At 42.1% G+C, this 19,522-nt stretch overlaps 1 protein-coding gene across 1 annotated transcript in view; it reads right to left on the bottom strand.

Moving 5' to 3' along the window:
- The window catches only part of CABCOCO1 (ciliary associated calcium binding coiled-coil 1), a 47,927-nt gene extending 40,244 nt beyond the window's left edge, over positions 1-7,683 (bottom strand). Inside the window, 4 exon segments of the mRNA XM_050340789.1 lie at positions 1,159-1,328; positions 4,240-4,256; positions 4,258-4,557; positions 7,613-7,683. Coding sequence (XP_050196746.1) covers positions 1,159-1,328; positions 4,240-4,256; positions 4,258-4,557; positions 7,613-7,615 — 490 coding nt within the window. The 5' untranslated portion in view covers positions 7,616-7,683.
- Positions 7,684-19,522: the final 11,839 nt, after the last annotated feature.

Genomic DNA, 19,522 nt, shown 5'->3' with positions numbered 1-19,522 from the left:
TTTCATCTTAAAGAGTTAAAGTTTGGCAAAGCTTTATACAGCCAAGATCACATTCCTGAAGAACTTCAGTCAGCTTTAATAATCAGTTGTGCTACCAGCCTGTCGTGTACACATGCATTACACAGCCTCATAAAACTAATTTCTGACAGGTTTCCATTCTTCCCCATTGTTATAGTAATATAGTTAGCATATGTTAAGATACTTTCTCACTGGAGACAGGAAGGACAACTGGAATTCCAATGATCATAAAGCACGTACATGTTCTGTCAAAATTCCAAGTCAGAAAGGCCCTTGAACTAAATTACAATGAAAGAGTATAATAACTATTATGAGCTTGATTTTAAATATTTGCCTTCTCTTTGAATGGAACTGCTGAGTCCTTTCACTCTTCCTCTGGGATGGGCTTTTCTCAACATAATCACCTTCAAAGTGAATGTTAAGCAAGCATTAGGATCTCTGAAAAAGAAGTTTTAGAGGACACTGCTACCATTATTTTCTGTCTCTCTCATTCCCACTAGACCCAAGCTCCAAGCTTTGTTGCAAATTTCCTCGTAGCCACAGGAGTTCCAGTCCCTTCATTGTCATTTTTCACCCTCGGCAGCAATGCCAGTTTACTTCCCTCACCACTCTTTAGTTAACATACATTCTGTGCCAGAAGTGCAGCATTTGCCATATAGAAAGCTGCCTGCGAGTTGACCTCCAAGGATAAAATAAATGTAATTCACCTGCTGTAATGCTACAGGATGTACTGAATATCTCAAACAGCAGAGAAATGTGCCCAAGGCTACAGTGAGTCAGTCACTGAGACAGCTGGAATTGGAATTTAGGAGCTCCTTGCTCTCATACCACTGTAATTATTATTTATTTTACCACAGCAAAGAAAAGGTCTCTTCAGGACCTGGCCCATTTGTACCACATAGTGTACCAACAAAGAATGAGGGATATTATGCTCAAAAGACTACAGTTTTCTCTAATGAAAGTTTTAACATCTGCCAATAAGAATTATTTTCAGGCACAAGGTCTAGCATGCCAACATTCAAGAGGAAAATAAGTAATTTTACAATTATTTGTAATTAAATATTGCTTTATTAAAATGACTGGAAAACATTCTTGCCTTCCACTTCAGATATTTATTTTACAGTTCTTAATTATACTTACCACTGATGTTCCCCAAGACAAAATTTAATAGTTCCATGAATCCTGAGAGCTGTATAAGACTGAAGTTCATTTCTTTAGCCCACAGAAATCCTGCACTGTAATAATCGATTAAAACAGCTTTTCTCCAAGATGTCTTCAATCGTGTAAAATTCAGAAATTCTTCCAACATTCTAAAAAAAAAAAAAATGAGTAAAATAATGAAATTAAGAAAATAAATTACAGATTCCAAAGCTTAACTTCATCTGTTTGCAATTATATCCATAATATTTGTTATTATTATTTACTATATTATTTATACATACATAACATCCATCATTTCTTGAACTTAGCTACATCAATTTCTAGATACAAACACTTATGATCAGGAGGACATATCTGCTGCAAAAAGTAAACTACCACCTACCAGGTTTCAGCAGACACTATTCAAATGTTAAGATATGACTAATGAAAGAATGAGAATAATAGCCTTACGAAACTGAAAAGAAATACACTGAAAATCCCGGAGAAAAAAAAACATTTCATCAGGAAGTTGTTTGTAGGATGAAATGAAACAATTAGTCTCTACTTTCTACTACCACTCTTTCACTCTGACAGTTTTACAGTAATAATAAGATCATGTTTCCGTTTCAAGGTTTCCATTTCAAGATTATTTTTCCTCTGAAGAAAAATTACATCTGAAAATTAATGCAAATAATATAATGTATAAATACTGAAAGTAGCTAAAATATTTAGAAATTAAATTGCACTTTTGTAATGGTCAAGACTTTTAAAAAGAGCCTCGTCCTATTCACTGGCACAAGATGAAAATTTTTCCAGTTACTTTAATGTGCAAAATTTATGAAAAAACACGCTCCCTTGTAGGAGGCCACATGTGTTGCTGACACATTTATGTCTGCTCTATCCAAACACAGAATTAGTTATGTCTTTTATAATAACTGCGCACATTTTTCCACATGAAGAGAGGGGATTGGGGCTGGGACCTTTCTGCAGTTCTTCCAGTACAACTTGAGCCATGTCTCAGGTAGTTAAGTTTTACATTAAAGCAATCCCTGGATTCTTAACTATACCTGATGATCCAGGTGCCACTGACCAGAGTTTCTAGTCCCCTGTAAAAAAACCAAAATCTTCCCCATCTCCCCCCTTCTCATTCCTTCCTCAGAAGGACATTAATCTGAGACCTACTGATAGGGAACCATTAGATTTTCAGGGGTTTCACAGAGACAGTACAGATACACTGTCAAATAAGATGAGTTTCTTTTTTTAATTAAAGCCTCAATAGCTAACAGAGTAAAGCATATAATCCAATCAGTTTTGTTTAAAACATGTATTCCTTTGTTCTCCATGACAAATTTGTATGGCTGCACACATGCAAGTCGGTTAAAAACACTTAACTGTGTCCTGAAATAGAAGTGGAACGTGGCCAGCTGAACTTTCCAGCGTTTGAAACAGTCCATATCCTCTCTTTCTGAAGCTTCTGCCAACTCTGTGTTTTCATAATCAGAGCTTCTCAGGGATTTAGATTTTCTCTGATTCTGCTAACAAAGCCAGAACTCATCTTTTCAATATTCTGTAAGGCATGTCACTGACAACAGTGTCTGTGCATGACTGGGAAATGATGGGGCACTTGGATTTCCTCGGTACCCCGACTGCTTTTGCTTTGTTCATGGAAGGTGTTCCAGTCGTACAGAGATGGACAGTGGTATAAAACTCCCTGATAGATGGGAATGCAGGACACCAAAATTTTCCTACTGAATGGGATCTATTCTGATTTTCAAACCTTAGCTGAGGCCTTCACACTGCTCTTGCGAATAGACACGATGCACTGTGGTAAACAAAATTTTAATGCTGCTGCTAAACTGCTTAGAGTGCATAAAATACCCTGTAACTATTCTGTTTTCAGCCAGATGCAGTATATGCTTTACATTCCCCTTGTACAGTAAACATACATGTGATCAGCTGAGAATAAGAAAGAGACTATGAGCTTTCAGTGCTTTTCTTTACACTCTTAATGAGAAAGTTTCACAACAAATCGTGTTGTTAAGCACATTTTAGTCTCCAGTGAGTTGTACAATTCAGTCTCCTCTAAATTTAAAGAGACCTATTGTGCAAGAGAAAACAGGAAAGGAAATAATTTTTGTATTATTATTCTTTGACGGTAGCAAATTTTCTTTCCAGTTTTCTTTAAAAAAAACAAAATTCCAGTAAGACCTTTTTTCCTCAAAATCGTGACAAACAGGAGGAGCAGAATGTATTTCAGGAATAATATTTTAATCTCTGTTGAATGGTTACCTATTAAGAGGAACAAAGTTGGATTTTATATCTCCCCCCACCCCTTCCTTCCCAAACTAGACCAGTGGCCCAGCCCTTTGGCTTTTGATGCACTAAGAATTTGCCAGTGGACACAAGCGCTCCTAAATAATTTGGGCACTTCTGAAAAGTTTAATCTTTAAAATATAAGTCCGGAGTCTCAGGCTGAACTCCTGGCCTCCTAAATTTAGCTGCTATTAAACACTAATAACAACGGAGAGTGTTGCTTCAGGAAAGACAAGACTGGCTTACATCAGAAGTCTGTGGCTGCCTCCTATTTCCCCAGTGCACCGTAATGGGGACCTACTAATACCTTCTTAAGTTTTCCATCCCCTTCTGAACTTTTAAGGTATTCTTGATTTTTCAGTAACTCATATTACAGCACAGAATCTTAAACGTTTTATCAAAAAAGTTACCAAGGAGACTCATTATAAAAAAACCCCAAACCCTCATATTGGCCTGTTCTTATTTACACCTTACTATTACATTTAGAGCCTATTTAAAGCTGTTGTACATTCAGAAAGTACATCAATGTGAAATACAAGTGGGAGAAAAAGGAGATAATGCAAAATCAAGAGATATAGGAAATACAGTAAAATAGCCTGGATCTGAGATCAGCAGTATTTCTTCCACCTTTCGTGAATCATATTAAATATTAATGAATTAAGTGAACAATTAAACACTAATAACCAGCACAAAAGAAATCCAGCAAATAGACTGTAATTTTTATTTCATTATTGTATTGCTTCTGGCATTGTTGCCACTGCTACTTACTTTTCAACTCCTTCTACGATTTTCTTCTAACAAAGCAGTAATTTGGGAAAGAGAAAGAAATGGCTTATTCGCTTTCTCTTCCTGTCCACCTACAGCACCCTGATCTTGGTCTTCTTCCTCTCTACCCATGGTATCCTGATCTTGGTCTTCCCTTCCACCCGTGGCATCCTGATCTTGCTCTTCCCCTCCACCTGTGGCCTCTTGATCTTGGTCTTCCCTTCCACCCGTGGCATCCTGATCTTGCTCTTCCCTTCCACCTGTGGCATCTTGATCTTGGTCATCCTTTCCACCTACTGCACCCTGATCTTGGTCTTCTTCCTACAAACATGTATATAGGAATATAATTTTAAAACGTTTATTTTGTTATGTCAGTAACTCACCTAAATAACATTTTTATAGTAAGGAAGCATGCAAGGGCTTAATTCAACAAATGCCAAAAATGTAAGACAGTTATAATTATATGGCAGTAACACAATACCTTAACACATTCTCAGTAGAGAAAAACTGGGCTGATACACAGAAAATACTATTTTTATCTTAAATTCATGTGGGAGCACAATGACATATTATGTGCAGCGCAAGATCAAATTAACTGCAAGTAAAAACAACAGAGATTTAAAGGTGCAAAAAAATCCATGAATCTAAATTTGACCAACATGATACTGGATTGCACAATAATTAAATTTTAAAATTAGTTTCTCCTTAACATATGAGAATACACACATATTACCATGCTATTTGCTCTCTACCCTGTATTTGATTGCATTTTCAAATTTACTCTCTACACTGACTCCATCCCTAGCCAAAAAAAAAGCCCAAGATGTTTGCTGCAACAGAATGATACCCACACGAGGATCTGACACTGCTGTTACAGGGAAGCTCAGTGTATCTGTAATACAGAAGGCAGTTCATTATATGTACATGTTATAGGGGATAATAAACTGAGCACTAACAATACAATGGGCTTTCAAAAAACAGGAATATTTGATGATATTTTATTTTGTGTGGTCACCGACCAAAAAAATTTGAGCATAGATTTTGATAAGAAATCTACGAAATACATAAAACAGTAGGAAAAAGTGAAAACTGTTTCTCAATAGAATATGTAGGTGACAAAGTGAGGTGTCAAAGCACATTATAAAATGTGAGATGAGGCAGCACCTTCAGAGAGGTGCGTGGCAGGGGAACAAGGGACAACGGTCACAGAATGGAGTATTTTAGTTGAAAGGGACCTACAACGGCACAGCATTAGGAAAAATATTTCACTGTGGAAATAATTAAGCATTAGAACAGGTAAACCAGAAAGGTGAAGGAATCTCCACCCTTGCAGGCTTTCAAGGCACAACTGGACAAAGCCCTGGTCTGCACTTGGTGCTGGCCCTGCTCTGAGCAAAGAGGTGAGCCAGTGCATGTCCCAAAATCTCCTTCAGCCTCATGATGGGAGTCTGACTGGCCTGATCACATGAACACCTGATCACTATTTGCTTGTAGCAGGTAAACTCCTACATTTGCAGGACTTGGGCGTTACAGAAATGCAATAAGGCAGAGCTTGCAGAATCTTGCTTCCAGTTCGCCTAGGGAGAGCAGAGCAGATGATTTCCCGATTTTGAGCCTGACCAGCACTGATCTGGGCTAATAATCAACTCACTGTAGTGCTGGTCAAGGAGAGAGCCCCCAAATAAAGGTACACTACTCCCCCTGCTGCTGCTGAACTGCAAGATATACTGAAAGCCCCAGGACCAGCTGAAAACCCACATTTGAACTGATGAAACGCTGAGAGCAACAAAGAACATTCAGTGGACAGACAAGTTTTTCCTCTAATTAAGTACTAGAGCACTTTAACATGTGCTTCAATATGCAAAATTATTGTTCCCTACTGTAAACAAATCAGTCTCAGATACAATGTCTCATCAGAACACCAGGAGTGGAATAAAAGAAGGCTTCCTTCACATAGTTAAGAACATGATGTTATTTTGCTTTTGTTTTATCAGTAATAATTCATGCAGCATGAAAAGAAGTACTCCTACAGTCAGTAACATTGACATAATTGAAGCTACATGCGCTAGCTAGGGAAAAACAACAGCTCTCCATGCTAATATTATACAATTATTGAAAGACATTTTTTAATAACCAGAAAAAATATGAATGCTTTCCCAAAGCAACCAGTGATGTTAGAAATCTGTTGAACATGAGATTTTTTTTAGAAGCTGTGAGAGCTGAATTAAAAGAATAACTGATATAGATGTTTTGGAAGCTGAATTAATACTCATCCATCTCTTTCTCTCAGGATGTTCAATATATAGGATACTTTAGTATTTATAAGGATCACCACTATATAAATGGCATACTAATGGTCAGTCTGTCAACATGGTACTGATGTTGCCTTCTTAATAAGGTAAAACGCTATTATTTTACAAGTATCACCCCAGATTCACTTTATCAGCACAGAATGAGGAACTTAGCACTGTATCAGAAAGAAAAGCATAAAAAAGTTCAAGGCAAAGTATTTTTATTGTCATCAAGGTATCTTCCATCATCCTTTCTGTGGTTACAGCCAGATGTGAGTAACAACTAAGACCCTTCCATGACACTCCCAACCACCTGCATGGTCCTCCTCCACCACTCAAGATCACAGCAGTACCTTGTAAACAGAGGTGCATCAAAAGTCTTTTTTCTCCCACTGCTTAAATCTCATACTGTAAGGAACAGGTTAGTAGCTAAAAACTGGAATATTCTGGAAAACAACTTCCAAGAATCTTACCCAAACTAATTCCTCGGGTATCAGACAACATCCATGTTAGAAAAGCTGGTCCAAAGAGGAATTTTCTCCTGCCCCTGGCATGTACCGGGCTTACTAAAGCATGCAGCTTTCTAACCCACATGGTATGGACAGGCCCAGCACACCTCACATGCTGATGCTGAGGTTCATCCCATTCTGTGCATTACAAAAGGCAAGAAGGACCTCTGGGAAAAGCTGCTTTAGTCTCAGTCTGTATTGTGGTATTACAGCTATGTAATATATATAATAATATATAATAATATATGCGCTATGTATGATTACAAAAATTAATTTAAAAATAATTCCACGTGCCTTGCACTCCGTCCCCTATAATCTCTTTCTACACATTTAAAGGTCCTCTAGCACTAGGAATATCCTCACTGACCAGCTAAAGTTTGCAGTTTAAACTGAAGAGACGGGCAAGCTGTTGTAACTCAGTGTTGCAGATAAAGCTCTATAATCTGCAAATCAAAAGCCAACGCTTTACAGGGCAAGGGGAAGCCTCCCATGAACCATTTCATCCCCTGGAGCCTGGAACAACATTCTCAGCAGCAACATCCCCACCAATGCGTTACTATCTTTGTTACTACTCACCATAAGGATGGGGTTGGGGCACCACTGTCCACTACAACCAGTAGAGGTATGGGATAAGAAGAAATACTGTTTGTTACAAACGACCAATGAAGAACTATGGGAGAGAAAGCACATTGTTTAGAATATTCACTTTTAAAATTATCAATGGTTCTGTAATTTAAAAAAATACTGAAAGTCCATAAATCATTTAAACAATCTTGTGACTGTGGAAGGTTTGAGCAAAACCTCCACAGACACATGACTAAAAGCTTACGAATATTTTGATTTAACACTGTTTTGTCTTTTGATTGCTGTCTTTAACCACCACTGAAAATATGAAGAGAAGCTATTTTTTATACATTTTCACTGGTGTCAAAGAATTTACCGTTCATTTTACTGGTAACTGTAGTGACTGACTGAGGTAATCCAAGGTGAGTTAATTCTGGTAACGCTATCTTCGTGTGTCAGGAGAAAAACTCCTAAACCAATCCTAGCAGTACACGTTCCCAGCAGTAGATTTAGCCTTTTTAAATACAGACTGCTACTAGAGAATTATTTGTTACTGTTTTATTTTCCTTCGAAGAATTTTTAGCTGTTCTGAATGTATAATATGTTTCTGGCCGTTCAATACATTACTCCAAACGCTTTGGGCATCCCCTGTCAACAGCATCAAATCAAAATACCAAACCAGACATTCTACAACAAAAGAACAAGATCCTCTTGGAATCTCTCAGCCCATGTTCACAAACCACCACAAAGCAGAAAATATCATCAGCAGAGTGTTGTAGTTAAATAGCAAACTGAAAAATACCTCTGCTTTTAGGGGGTTGGGAAGGAACTCCCAAAACCCCCACCCTTAGTGAGTCATCCCTGCCTAGGAAAAATGCCCCACTATGTGCAGTTTTGGTGAGAGCCTTTCCAGAGCGGCAAAACCTTGAAACACAGCAATGGAAATGAGCACCAGAGCTCCTGAAGAAAAACTAAGCTTGTCCTTTAGGATGAGCCCTCTGCAGTGGATGAAGATAACAATTGCATGTGTTTGACAATACAACAACCACACTTTGCAAAAATACGACTTCCAAAAATATACACACAAAGGAACAGCTTACCAAGTCTCTTAAATTGTAGCAAATACCTTAAGTGTGAGGAGCCAAAGATCCTCCTCTCACTACCAGGGAAAATTAGACTGGACTGAACTCTGCTGCCTCAGCAAGACACTTGCCATTTGTTCATGTAAAGCTGCCTCAGCTACCTCTGCCTGAGCGACACGGCTGACAGCAGTGCAGATGTACCCTGAGAGAGTGTTGTATATCAGTTACAACTTTAATCAAAATGGGAATGAAAAAAACAACCAAACCACACCAGCAACACAGGCTGTTATTTGTATTATTATACACATTTTGTTATCAAGCTGTCAAGTGCTTCAGCAGCAGCACAAAATCTTGAAGCTGTCTACATAAATAGTTAAAGGCAGAAACAGAAACACGTTCCCTGTTCCTGTTTGTTTTAAAAAGGCCCCACTTGTCCGCTCCCACAATGGGAAGTTAAAATCAATAGCTGCTATTTTTAGTCATAAACATTTCTTCTGTTGTCAAACAAATGAGGAAATAAAAATAGTAATGCTAATTTCAACTACCTTCAAAAGGGGAAATATGCAGATGTGTCAAATGCAAGAGATAAAACTTATATGCAAGGAAAGCTTTCGGAGGACCATTATAAACAACAGACTCTGACAGTGTCCTTTTAATAACAAAATATGTTTCAGAAACTTCACACAGTCCAAGCGTCAAGATTTATGGTTGACCAAATGTATGATGACATTAAATTTTACTGATGTTTTCACAGCTGCAGACCACTTATTGGAAAAAATGTGGTTAAAAATAAAGCAGCAGCAAGATTTGCTAAGATCAGGACTCAGATTTTCTACTATGCTTTTGGCTGAAACTCATTGCAAGTCGGAACAATTATAAAAATATTAAATTTAAATCAAAAGGAATTGTCTCAAGATCTAAGAAAATATATAAAAAAATAGTAACAGAATTGATGTTCCCTTCAGCATACATACAGACCATGCCAAGCTAACTTCAGCCAAAACTGGAGACTACGTAATGTAATTTATAAAAACACACACTTCCACAGAGTTTACAATAAAACAAATCACAAAGGATAGAAGGAAATATCACAAAAGTAAGCTGTTGTGCATAGAACAAACTTCAATACATAAGGAACAGAAAGTGCATGAAGAAAAAAACAATGTTCACTGAATTCCTCTAAAGATTCCTTTTACAAAGCTATGAAGTAAAAACGACAAAAATTTCAGTGGTACATTTCAAACAGACGTACAATATATTTTTGACAGCCTGTCGTTTCCCATCCAGTATACCCTGTATCCTTTTACTGTGATCTGACTGCATTACCCCAGTGTTACGCTGCTCCAACTGCCAAAATATTTACAGAGAACACTAACAGAGAGCACTGTGAAAGATGTATATATTTTTCATAAAGCATTTAGAATACTTAATAACACATTTCACACGGAAGAGGATTTATTTATTTAAGGAAACCTAAACGTTAAGCTTTTGTACTGACAAAGACAAACCATGGCACGGGCTGAAGGTGCTTAATTGCCACAGTAACTTCTTGGCCATCTAAGACAACAAAGCAGTTCAACCAGAAGAAAATTATCTTGTAGTAGCTACAACTATATACAGAGGCTTGAGGGAGAAATTCTGAGCTGATGCAACACCTCATGCGTTCTTGGGAGGGATAACTTTTACTCTGACATCTCCTGACATGCAGCATGAGATGAGTTGCCAGTCAGAAACCACACCTCTGCAATCAAGCCAAAAAGAAAATGGAAGAAAAAAAAAAATTGAGGCTGAAGACTAGGGGGGAAAAAAAAAAAAAGCAAATATTAATGCGAACATTGTGGATTTGCAAAATTCTCTAGAGAACTTCAACTACATAAAGCAATGAAAGGTGAGAAATACAGCCGTGATGTTGCTGGAAGGAAGGTGTGAGGTTGCTTCCACTCCCTCAGTCTTTCTGAAGGGAAACCATACGCCTTTCCCTCAACAATCAAAAATTAGGATACTCCTACTACCATGAACAAGCCAAGTGTGGTGGTTTGACCCAGGCTGGATGCCAGGTGCCCACCAAAGCCTCTCTGTCAGCCCCCTCCTCAGCTGAACAGGGGAGAGGAAATATAAACAAAAGGCTTGGGTGTCGAGATAATGGACATGGAAACTCATCAATTACCATCACTGGCAAAACAGACACAGCTTTGGTAGAAAAAAAATCAATTTATTACCAATGAAATCAGAGTAGGATAATAAGAAATAAAAACTAAACGTCAAAACACCTTTCTCCCACCCCTCCTTTATTCCCAGGCTCAACTTCACTTCCAATTTTCCCTACCTCTTTTCCTCAGCAGCACAGGGGAACAGGGTATAATGGTTGCAGTCAGTTCATCGAATGTTGTCTCTGACCCTGCTGCCTCCTCACAGGGAGGACTACTCATCCTCCAAACTACTCCAGCATGGGGTCCCTCCCATGGGGGATGATTCTCCCTGAACTGCTCCAACACAGGCATCTGCTCCCCTGTAATGTCCACGGCCTGCAGGGACACGGCGCCCTCACCATGGGCTTTGTTCACCACAGGCTGCAGGGGAATTTCTGTTCCAGCGCCTGGAGCACCTCCTGCCCTTCCTTCTGCACTGGCCTTCCCATCTGCAGAGTTCTTTCTCTCACATCTTCTACCCCCTCTCTTTGATCTGCTGTTGTGGGGTTTCTTCTTCCCCTGCCTAAATCTGTTATGCCAGTGGTGCTACCACCATCACTGATATATATATATATATATATATACATAATAATGGCCAGTCTTCGCGAGCGAAGATCCGGGGAAGGTCTTTACACCTTCCAGCCTGCGCATTGGATTTTTTAGGTGAGACACAGTGTGCGCGGAACTGAGCCCACCCTTTAATCCTAAGGTTCATCTGCCGGGGCCAAGCGAGCTTGGACGGTGGCAGCGAGGCCCTCAGGACGTAGGTGGGTTGCCTTTAAGGGCTAACGAGCCCCACCTGCCCGGGAGTGGCCCTGACCGGGAATCGAACCCGGGCCTCGGTGGTGACAGCACCGCGCCCTTACCACTAGACCACCAGGGGCTCCTATATATATATATATATATATATAAACACACACACATACACATATATATATATATATGCTGCATTTTTACATTGAATCACAGAATAGTGCGGGTTGGAAGGGACCCCTGGAGATTACCCAGTCCAAGCCCCTGCTAAAGCAGGGTCACCTGGAGCAGGTGACACAGGACGTGCCCAGGTGGGTTTGGAATGTCTCCAGAAGGAGACTCTGCAACCTCCCTTGGCAGCCTATTCCAGTGCTCTGCCACCCTCGATGTACAGAAGTTCTTCCTCGTGTTGAGGTGAAACTTTTCGACTTTTGGTTTTCGGCCACTGCTCCTTGTCCTGTGGCTGGGCACCACTGAAAAAACTGCTACACACACTTTTCAGCCTTCTCCTGCCCAGACTAAACAGCCCAGCTCCCGCAGCCTCCCCTCGTAGAGGAGGTGCTGCAGAACCCTCCCCACGCTGAAGCTCAGCACGGACGCCTCAACACGCCACACCAACCCCTGACGGGACGAGGACACCGCCCCGCCGGCGGTACCTGCGCCAGCGCCGCCATCTCTGCCCGCCGTCCGCCCGCCCCCAGCCCCGCCCCGCGCCACGGCGGGCTCGCCGCGCCCCCCCAGCCCCTCAGGGGCCCGGCGGGGCTGTGACTGCCACACGGGTGTGACCGGCACACGGGTGTGACCGACACACGGGCTGTGACCGGCACACCGCTGTAGCAGTTATTAATATAATAAATAATAAGTCCCGTGGGGACCATAGCGACACCAACGTGGTGTGTAACAAGAGAGAGCGTTTATTCAAGGAGTCCCAGCTTATATAGCAGTTTCAAATGCTGCCACGTCACACAGGTAACTTCTTAAGCCAATCCCATACAAGCATTCAACAGAGCATGTGTGACAGAGTACTTAGAACTACAACTCCCAGGATGCTTTGCAGCACCTGGTGTAACCAGACCCCACAATTCCCCCATTTTTATTAATAATAAAAGAAAGTGTAAATTTAAAAACAATGCAATTCTTAACAAAACGTTTTTCACTTGACATAGTAAACTTATTTCTTGTTTAAACCTTATATACCTAAGAGTTCTATGCAATAATAAAACTTTATTAATCAAAAACCTTATTTACCTAAGGGTTTTTTGTAATTGGGTAGAACAAAAACCTTTACTATCTGAGGGTGTACACATAACTGGGGAAAACTTACTTTATTAGAACACAAGGAAAAGTTTAAAGGAGGAACATCATGTTTTGAGTTGCCTTTTATTAAGGCTATGTATTAGAGGTAGTGTTTGTTGTGTGTGTTCGTTTTAGATATGTTGTATAAGGTGTAAATGGTTCACATACATTCATACATTCACACAATTTCTTTCACTCATTTGGGTGGCCACCCCAATCATTTTTCATTCATGCATACATGCAATCTTTGCTTTCATATTCTAGCTATACAACTTAAACTTTTATGTAGTGTTTGGTCAGAATGAAAATTGTTTGACTCAGGATTTACTTACTTAATTACATGCATTTTCTCTGTCTACTCCCCTTCTTTTGTTGTGAATATGGAAAGTTAATGAATTTAAAGGTATAAGAGTGGTAAGTAGTGTGTATATTTCTGAGTGTGTATTTAGAGAAATGAATAGGTAGGTTACTATTATAATCTGTTAAGTAATAATAATAGAAATTCTTAAAGATGCTAATTACTATTTAAACGATATAGTTATAAACTTAAACTTACTTAGATATATCTAAGAACTTAACAATTTTAAACAATACTCAGTAAATGTGACTATTAGTAATTTAAACAAAGCTACAGGGAAATTAGAAACTTAAAAATATATCAATAAGGTAATGTTGAATTTTTCTTCTTAGTTAAATAGAAAACTAAAGACAGTTAACCAAATTATTTTAGATAAAAACATTTGTAATAATTTCTAAAGGGTTATATGTAAAACATGTAAAAACAGTCAGTAAATTCAGTGTCTGTACAGTTTTGGTCCCAGCCGGGGTCTTTGCCTGGCCGCCGCCTCTCACGGGAGTGGGGAGGCGGTGTTATCACTGTTGAGGCTCCCGGAGGAGCCGGAGTGGCTGCGGCCATGGCCCGGCCCGCCACGGTGGGGCCATGTCGCTGGTCATCGCCGCCGGGCCTCGGCTCGGCTGCTGGCGCCGCACAGCCGCATGTGTGGCTGTCTCGGGTCGCTGCTGCGGCCGCGTGGTCCGCTTCAGGAGCGGCGGCACGGGCGGCTGGGTCATCGTAGTGGAACGCGCCGCCAGCTCAGGCACGGCCCGGCCTGCCGGCCGCGGCACGGGCTGCCCGCGCTCCAGGTGCAGGCGGGCGGCGAAAGCCTCGCAGCTCTGCGCCGCCGACACGTGCTCGCCGGCTGCCGCGCCGCCCCAGCTGCATTTACAAACTTGTGCCACAGTCCCGGCGCAAGCCTGCTCGGCCGCTCGGGATGGCCGCGGGGCCGCCCGCGGCTTCTCCTTAGGCACGGCGGCCGCCCCCAGCCGGGGTTCCACGCGGAGCTACGCCGGGAGCTCCACGCGGGTCGGGCGCGGGCGGAGTCGCCGCCAGCTGCGGCGGGGCTTCCGTGCTTCGGTCACCGCTCCCGCTCGCCGCGCTGGCCGGGCCTTGGCCCGCTGAGGCGCTCCGGGCAGAGGCGCTCGCGCGCACCGCTCCGGCCGCCCGGCTCTTCCACGCCGAGCGCCGCCCGGTGGGCTGCCGCCGCTGCCATCTGGGCTTGCGCAGGAACCGCGCCGCAGCCTGGTCGACACCCAGCCGGCACCGCGAGATGAAGTCGCTGCCGCTGCCGAGCCCCGTCCCCGGAGCCACCCGCCCGGGGGCTGGAGTCGCGCCCGCCGCCAGCAGTCCTGCGGAGCCGGGCGCAGCTCCGTCCCTGGCCTGACTTGCTGCGGCTGCCGAGCGCCTCGACAGCCCCGCGCTCTGTGCCCGCTGCTGGCCTCGCCGCCGCAACGCCGAGCGGCTATCACGGATCTTTTTTAAACATTGCGCCGCTGTTGCTGGTAGGCACAGCAGCTGTTGCTTAGTTACCGGCTCCCAGCACGGAGCATGTTCCGTGCACGCCTCCAGCAGAGGCAGTCCGCAACATGGCCACGAGACAGGAAGAGAAGGCACTTCCTCCTGCTCCCGGCATGGGCAAGATGGCGCCGCCCATGCTCCGGCGTGGTCTCCACGTGTCTGCAAGTTTGCCATGGCTTGGGGATTCAAAGTTTGTTCCCTTTTACCAGTCACATAACCCGCAACACGCGCCTTCTTCCCGGAATTTACGCATCCGCGAAAACTCAGCACAAAAAGGTATATTCTAAGGCTTTTCTTTCATGCTCTCGGACCCCCTCCCCCTTTCCAGACTGCAGTAGCACGTGGAGTTCCATGCTTTACAATGTCTGGGGAGGGGAAGATTCAAAGTTTCTCTCTGTGGACGAAGTTCTCTTGCGAGGGTTTTAAAGTGTCCACCTTTTACTTCTGTTTTCTCTCTGCTTCTCCACCCCTCTTTCCAAGCAATTTCACTAAGAATTGTAAATAATAGTAGTCCTAAAACAGTTATTTTTATCAGTTTTAGAAGTCCAGTTATTTTATGTTTGTTAACTTGTCTCCAAAGTCTTTTCAATATTAAGCTTTAAGGCTTTTGCAATATTCTATGGTTCACGTGAATTAAAAGTTTTCATTTTTCTCTTTTTCTTTTTTCTCCCGCCTTCTCACCTGGGACGTAGATTTTTCTTCTCGAGAGCGTCCTCTCAAAACGTAGGCAATTTCCTACCGAATTCAGGCCTTTTTTCGAGCTCAATCGCGGTTTCTCCCGCCTACGCCCATCAGAGTTTCCTTTCCTCTGGTACCTGGCGTTTATTTCTTTTTCACGGCGGACGTCCCTCAGCGTTAAATATAGGCTGGTACCTGACGTCTGGTCCGTATTTCTTCCTGATTCAGGATAAGGCTTAGGTCCCTGTTCGGGCGCCATATGTAGCAGTTATTAATATAATAAATAATAAGTCCCATGGGGACCATAGCGACACCAACGTGGTGTGTAACAAGAGAGAGCGTTTATTCAAGGAGTCCCAGCTTATATAGCAGCTTCAAATGCTGCCACGTCACACAGGTAACTTCTTAAGCCAATCCCATACAAGCATTCAACAGAGCATGTGTGACAGAGTACTTAGAACTACAACTCCCAGGATGCTTTGCAGCACCTGGTGTAACCAGACCCCACACACCGCAGTGACCGGCACACAGGGGCTGTGACCGACACACGGGTGTGACCGCCATACGGGTGTGACCGACACACCGCAGTGACCGGCACACGGGTGTGACCGACACACGGGCTGTGACCGGCACACGGGTGTGACCGACACACCGCAGTGACCGACACACGGGTGTGACCGGCACACGGGTGTGACCGAGAACATGCTCACGGGCCCCTTGGAATTTTGATCTCACTGCTTTCCTAACCCATACAGGACCCTTGGCATGGTTTGAATAACAGTTATACCGATGGCACCGTGCAGTTATCCCAGCAGTTACCCGAACGGCATCCCAACGTTTTCAGCTTCTTGAAAACCATGGTTGAGCTAAATTTCTAAAGCTTAAAGTCCAACAATGTCATCACCAATTGCTATAGCTGCAATGGCAGCAGGTGTAAATCAGCACATCTGTTGGGACTGGTTGAAAGATACAGACTTACTCCAACTAAGGATCTGAATTTATATGTTTAGGTTTTATGTACAATCATTTACAAACTAAATGGAAGAAGACTTGGAGACTGAGCTGCATTTCCATTACAGTCCACATCAGTATTCCTTGTTTCTCCTCTTTGTCCTATTCTTTTTTTTTTTTTTTAAACTTAGAAGACTAGTGAACTAAACTATACTGAAACATTTTCTCTGTCAGCTTAGTGTTTCATGCAGCAGCAGCAGCAATTCAGAGTAACAGCACTTACCTGCAAGATCAAATAAAATGCAAGCATTTGGTGGATGAACAGTAATTAGAACAAAGAAAGAGCTAACTTATTTTGCAAAGTTTATTGATGAGCTGAGGGAGCTGTATGACAAAACAATTTCTTTGCAGTGCCCCACATAAAGCAAGGGCCTCCTGGGATTTCTGCAGCTGTCTCAAGGTCTGCTACTGCTTCTGAGCAGTGTGCCTGAGCAGTCTGCCACTTTCTGAAGGTTGTCATCATCAGTTTCTTAAAACGTGCAAACCACTAAGTACAGTACCTGTGTCTTAGCTGGGTCACAAGAGACAAGAGCATGCCCATTACCCACTAAGATTCTGATTTATAGTGTGATGTTCAACACATCCATAGCTCCTATTCCTGCTCAAACAACCTGACCCTCACTGACACATGTACACCAATCGCGCTTCCAAAAGGAGTCAGAAATCTGTTTGAATGAGGTTCAGAGAGCTGGATCCTGCAGTGTTTTGGAGAATTATTCATAGTATTTTAAAGAAATAGAGCCCACACTGTGAATTTTAAAGAAATAGAGCCCACACTGTGAATTCCTACAATTTGTGCTGTGCTCTGTAGCTGTCAGCTGTACAGCGGCATTACTACCCCTTTTACTGTGTATATAAATCTAACCAAATAAGAACAGTATTCAGAGCTGCAAGCACTGCATGTAGTAAGGTGTTAAAACTGGGGAATTAGGTGAGATATTTGGATGCAACATAACATTGCGTATACTTATTCTGATGTTACCTAGTTGGTAACAGGTAGATTCTGGACTTAACTCTGCATTCCTCTGGTATTGAAAATGCCGACTGACTTCCGTGAACATTTTCAATGTAAAAGACTTGGAGGCTCAAAGCCCTTTAAAGGATCTAATTCCATTTCTCTTACCCAATATTAAAGGACTGAATTCTCTCTTACACAAAACCTGCACTGAGTAGGTGATTGAAGCTGAGCACTGTTTGAAGCTCAACCCACATTTCCAGTAGTGAGCTCCTAAACTTCCTACTTTTCAATTTAGATTTTGAGACAGTCGCTGTCAGAAGGCTTAGATATTAAAAAAAAAAGGAAAAAAATACACACAAAAAGAAAGGATTCAATAGTGGCATTAAGCCATTCCTTCTAATTTCATGTGGATCCTTCATATTTACAATACCCACATTTGTATGTGCATGTGAGTATTTAAAGTGGCTTTTTGATTTCCTTCAAATGCAAAACTTTCAAGTGCAAACAGAAATAATGGTTTTAAAATGCTGACCTAGACCTTTCCTGTTACAGGTAACAACGGTAGATTTCCTGTGATTTCTAATGGTCACAGACACTCCAGGTTAGAAGAGTTGGAACATCAGAGCTCCTTCTCCACTGGTGTAGCTGTGTTAGATGCAAAGGTTCCCTGAAAGTGTCTGTTCCAGCATGTGTAGTTTAAACAGAATATATTTGAAAATCTGGCTGTACGCAGTGTAACAGAGTAAGTGCTCTTCTACTTTTCTGAGAAGCAAGCAGAGTTCAGGTTTGGGAGTTGTTTTGCCAAGGCTTGTATCACCTAGTGCATGAGGATCTTGGAGAGAACATTCCCTTCTCTTCTTTCTGTCTTTTATTAAAGTTGTTCAGCTTGTGGTGCCTGGGCCACCTCTAGCCTGTATCACCACTGACACCGAGCCCTGGCAGGGGCTGGGCAAACAGCTGATTGCTCTCCTCAATTTTCATCAAGTCCTCAGATTTCCATTTTGCTAATGATGCACTGAAGCATCACAAATATAGCAATTCCAAGCTGCTCCCTGCATGATGAACTACACTACGGTCTTTCTAGAAATACTTTGCTCTTCCTCACGGTATCACATCTTTTGGGGACGGAGCAGGTTCACCTGCGGGACTCATACAAGTCCACGTCAGAAGGAGAATAAAGGTCACAGCTGCAAGCAAAGCAGGGCTTTGATGGTGCAGGCCACCTGCAATTGGAACAAAAACAGCAGCTGCAAGTGCTCCAGAATATTCCACTGAGTCCTCCAAAGTTTTAATAACCAAGGTGATTCAGTCTGATTTTGTTACTCGTTTGCAGAGGTTCTTGCGTTTCAGGAGTAAATGAAATTTATGAATTCAAGAGAAGGGATAAATTTTCAGAAGCCTTCTTTTACAAAGATTTTGTAAACTCCAGGCCTATCCACACATCCTCCGATAGACAGAGATCCTATGAAAACGTTCAATTGCAAACATGTTCCCATTCACTTTTAGTTAAGCATCACCAAGCACAGTAATTACACATAGGCAAATTTAGGATGAAAAGCAGATGGAAATTCCTAATGGAGCCTTGCTTGTTACATCAACATCAGATGGACATATAGCTCCCTTGGCTGCCAGCCCTCACGACAACAAATTGCTTAGACTTGTGCCCTGTGGGACAAGGATCCAGAAAACACAGGCACATATGGAGGTCTTGCACACACAGTATTTGGGTTTGACCCTCCTAAGTAACAAATGGGTAATTTGTGAAAGCAACAGGACATTAGTGCTACATGGCTCTTAATAAATAAAGAGCCCTGCATTATTGTACATAGGTGCATTAACACAGTAATTAATCATTCCCTCCTGGCTATTTTATAACATTCTTTGCAGATACTCTATCCAGGGAGCAGCATTCCCTCTAGGTAACATTCTGTTTTACACATATATATCTTCAGAAAAAAAATCCTGGACGTGATTATGTGCTAGGAAAAGAAACATGTAAATCCCAGGTTGTCAGAGAAACTTGTTTTTAAAACAAAAAGATAATTCTGCCACTTCTCAGGCAGTATCCAATTAAATTAAGATACAAGTACAGGAGGATAA

Source organism: Myiozetetes cayanensis, unplaced genomic scaffold, assembly GCF_022539395.1.
Source record: "Myiozetetes cayanensis isolate MyiCay16 unplaced genomic scaffold, myiCay2020 scf10, whole genome shotgun sequence".
NCBI lineage: Eukaryota > Metazoa > Chordata > Aves > Passeriformes > Tyrannidae > Myiozetetes > Myiozetetes cayanensis.
This window is presented reverse-complemented; position numbering and strand designations above follow the sequence as displayed.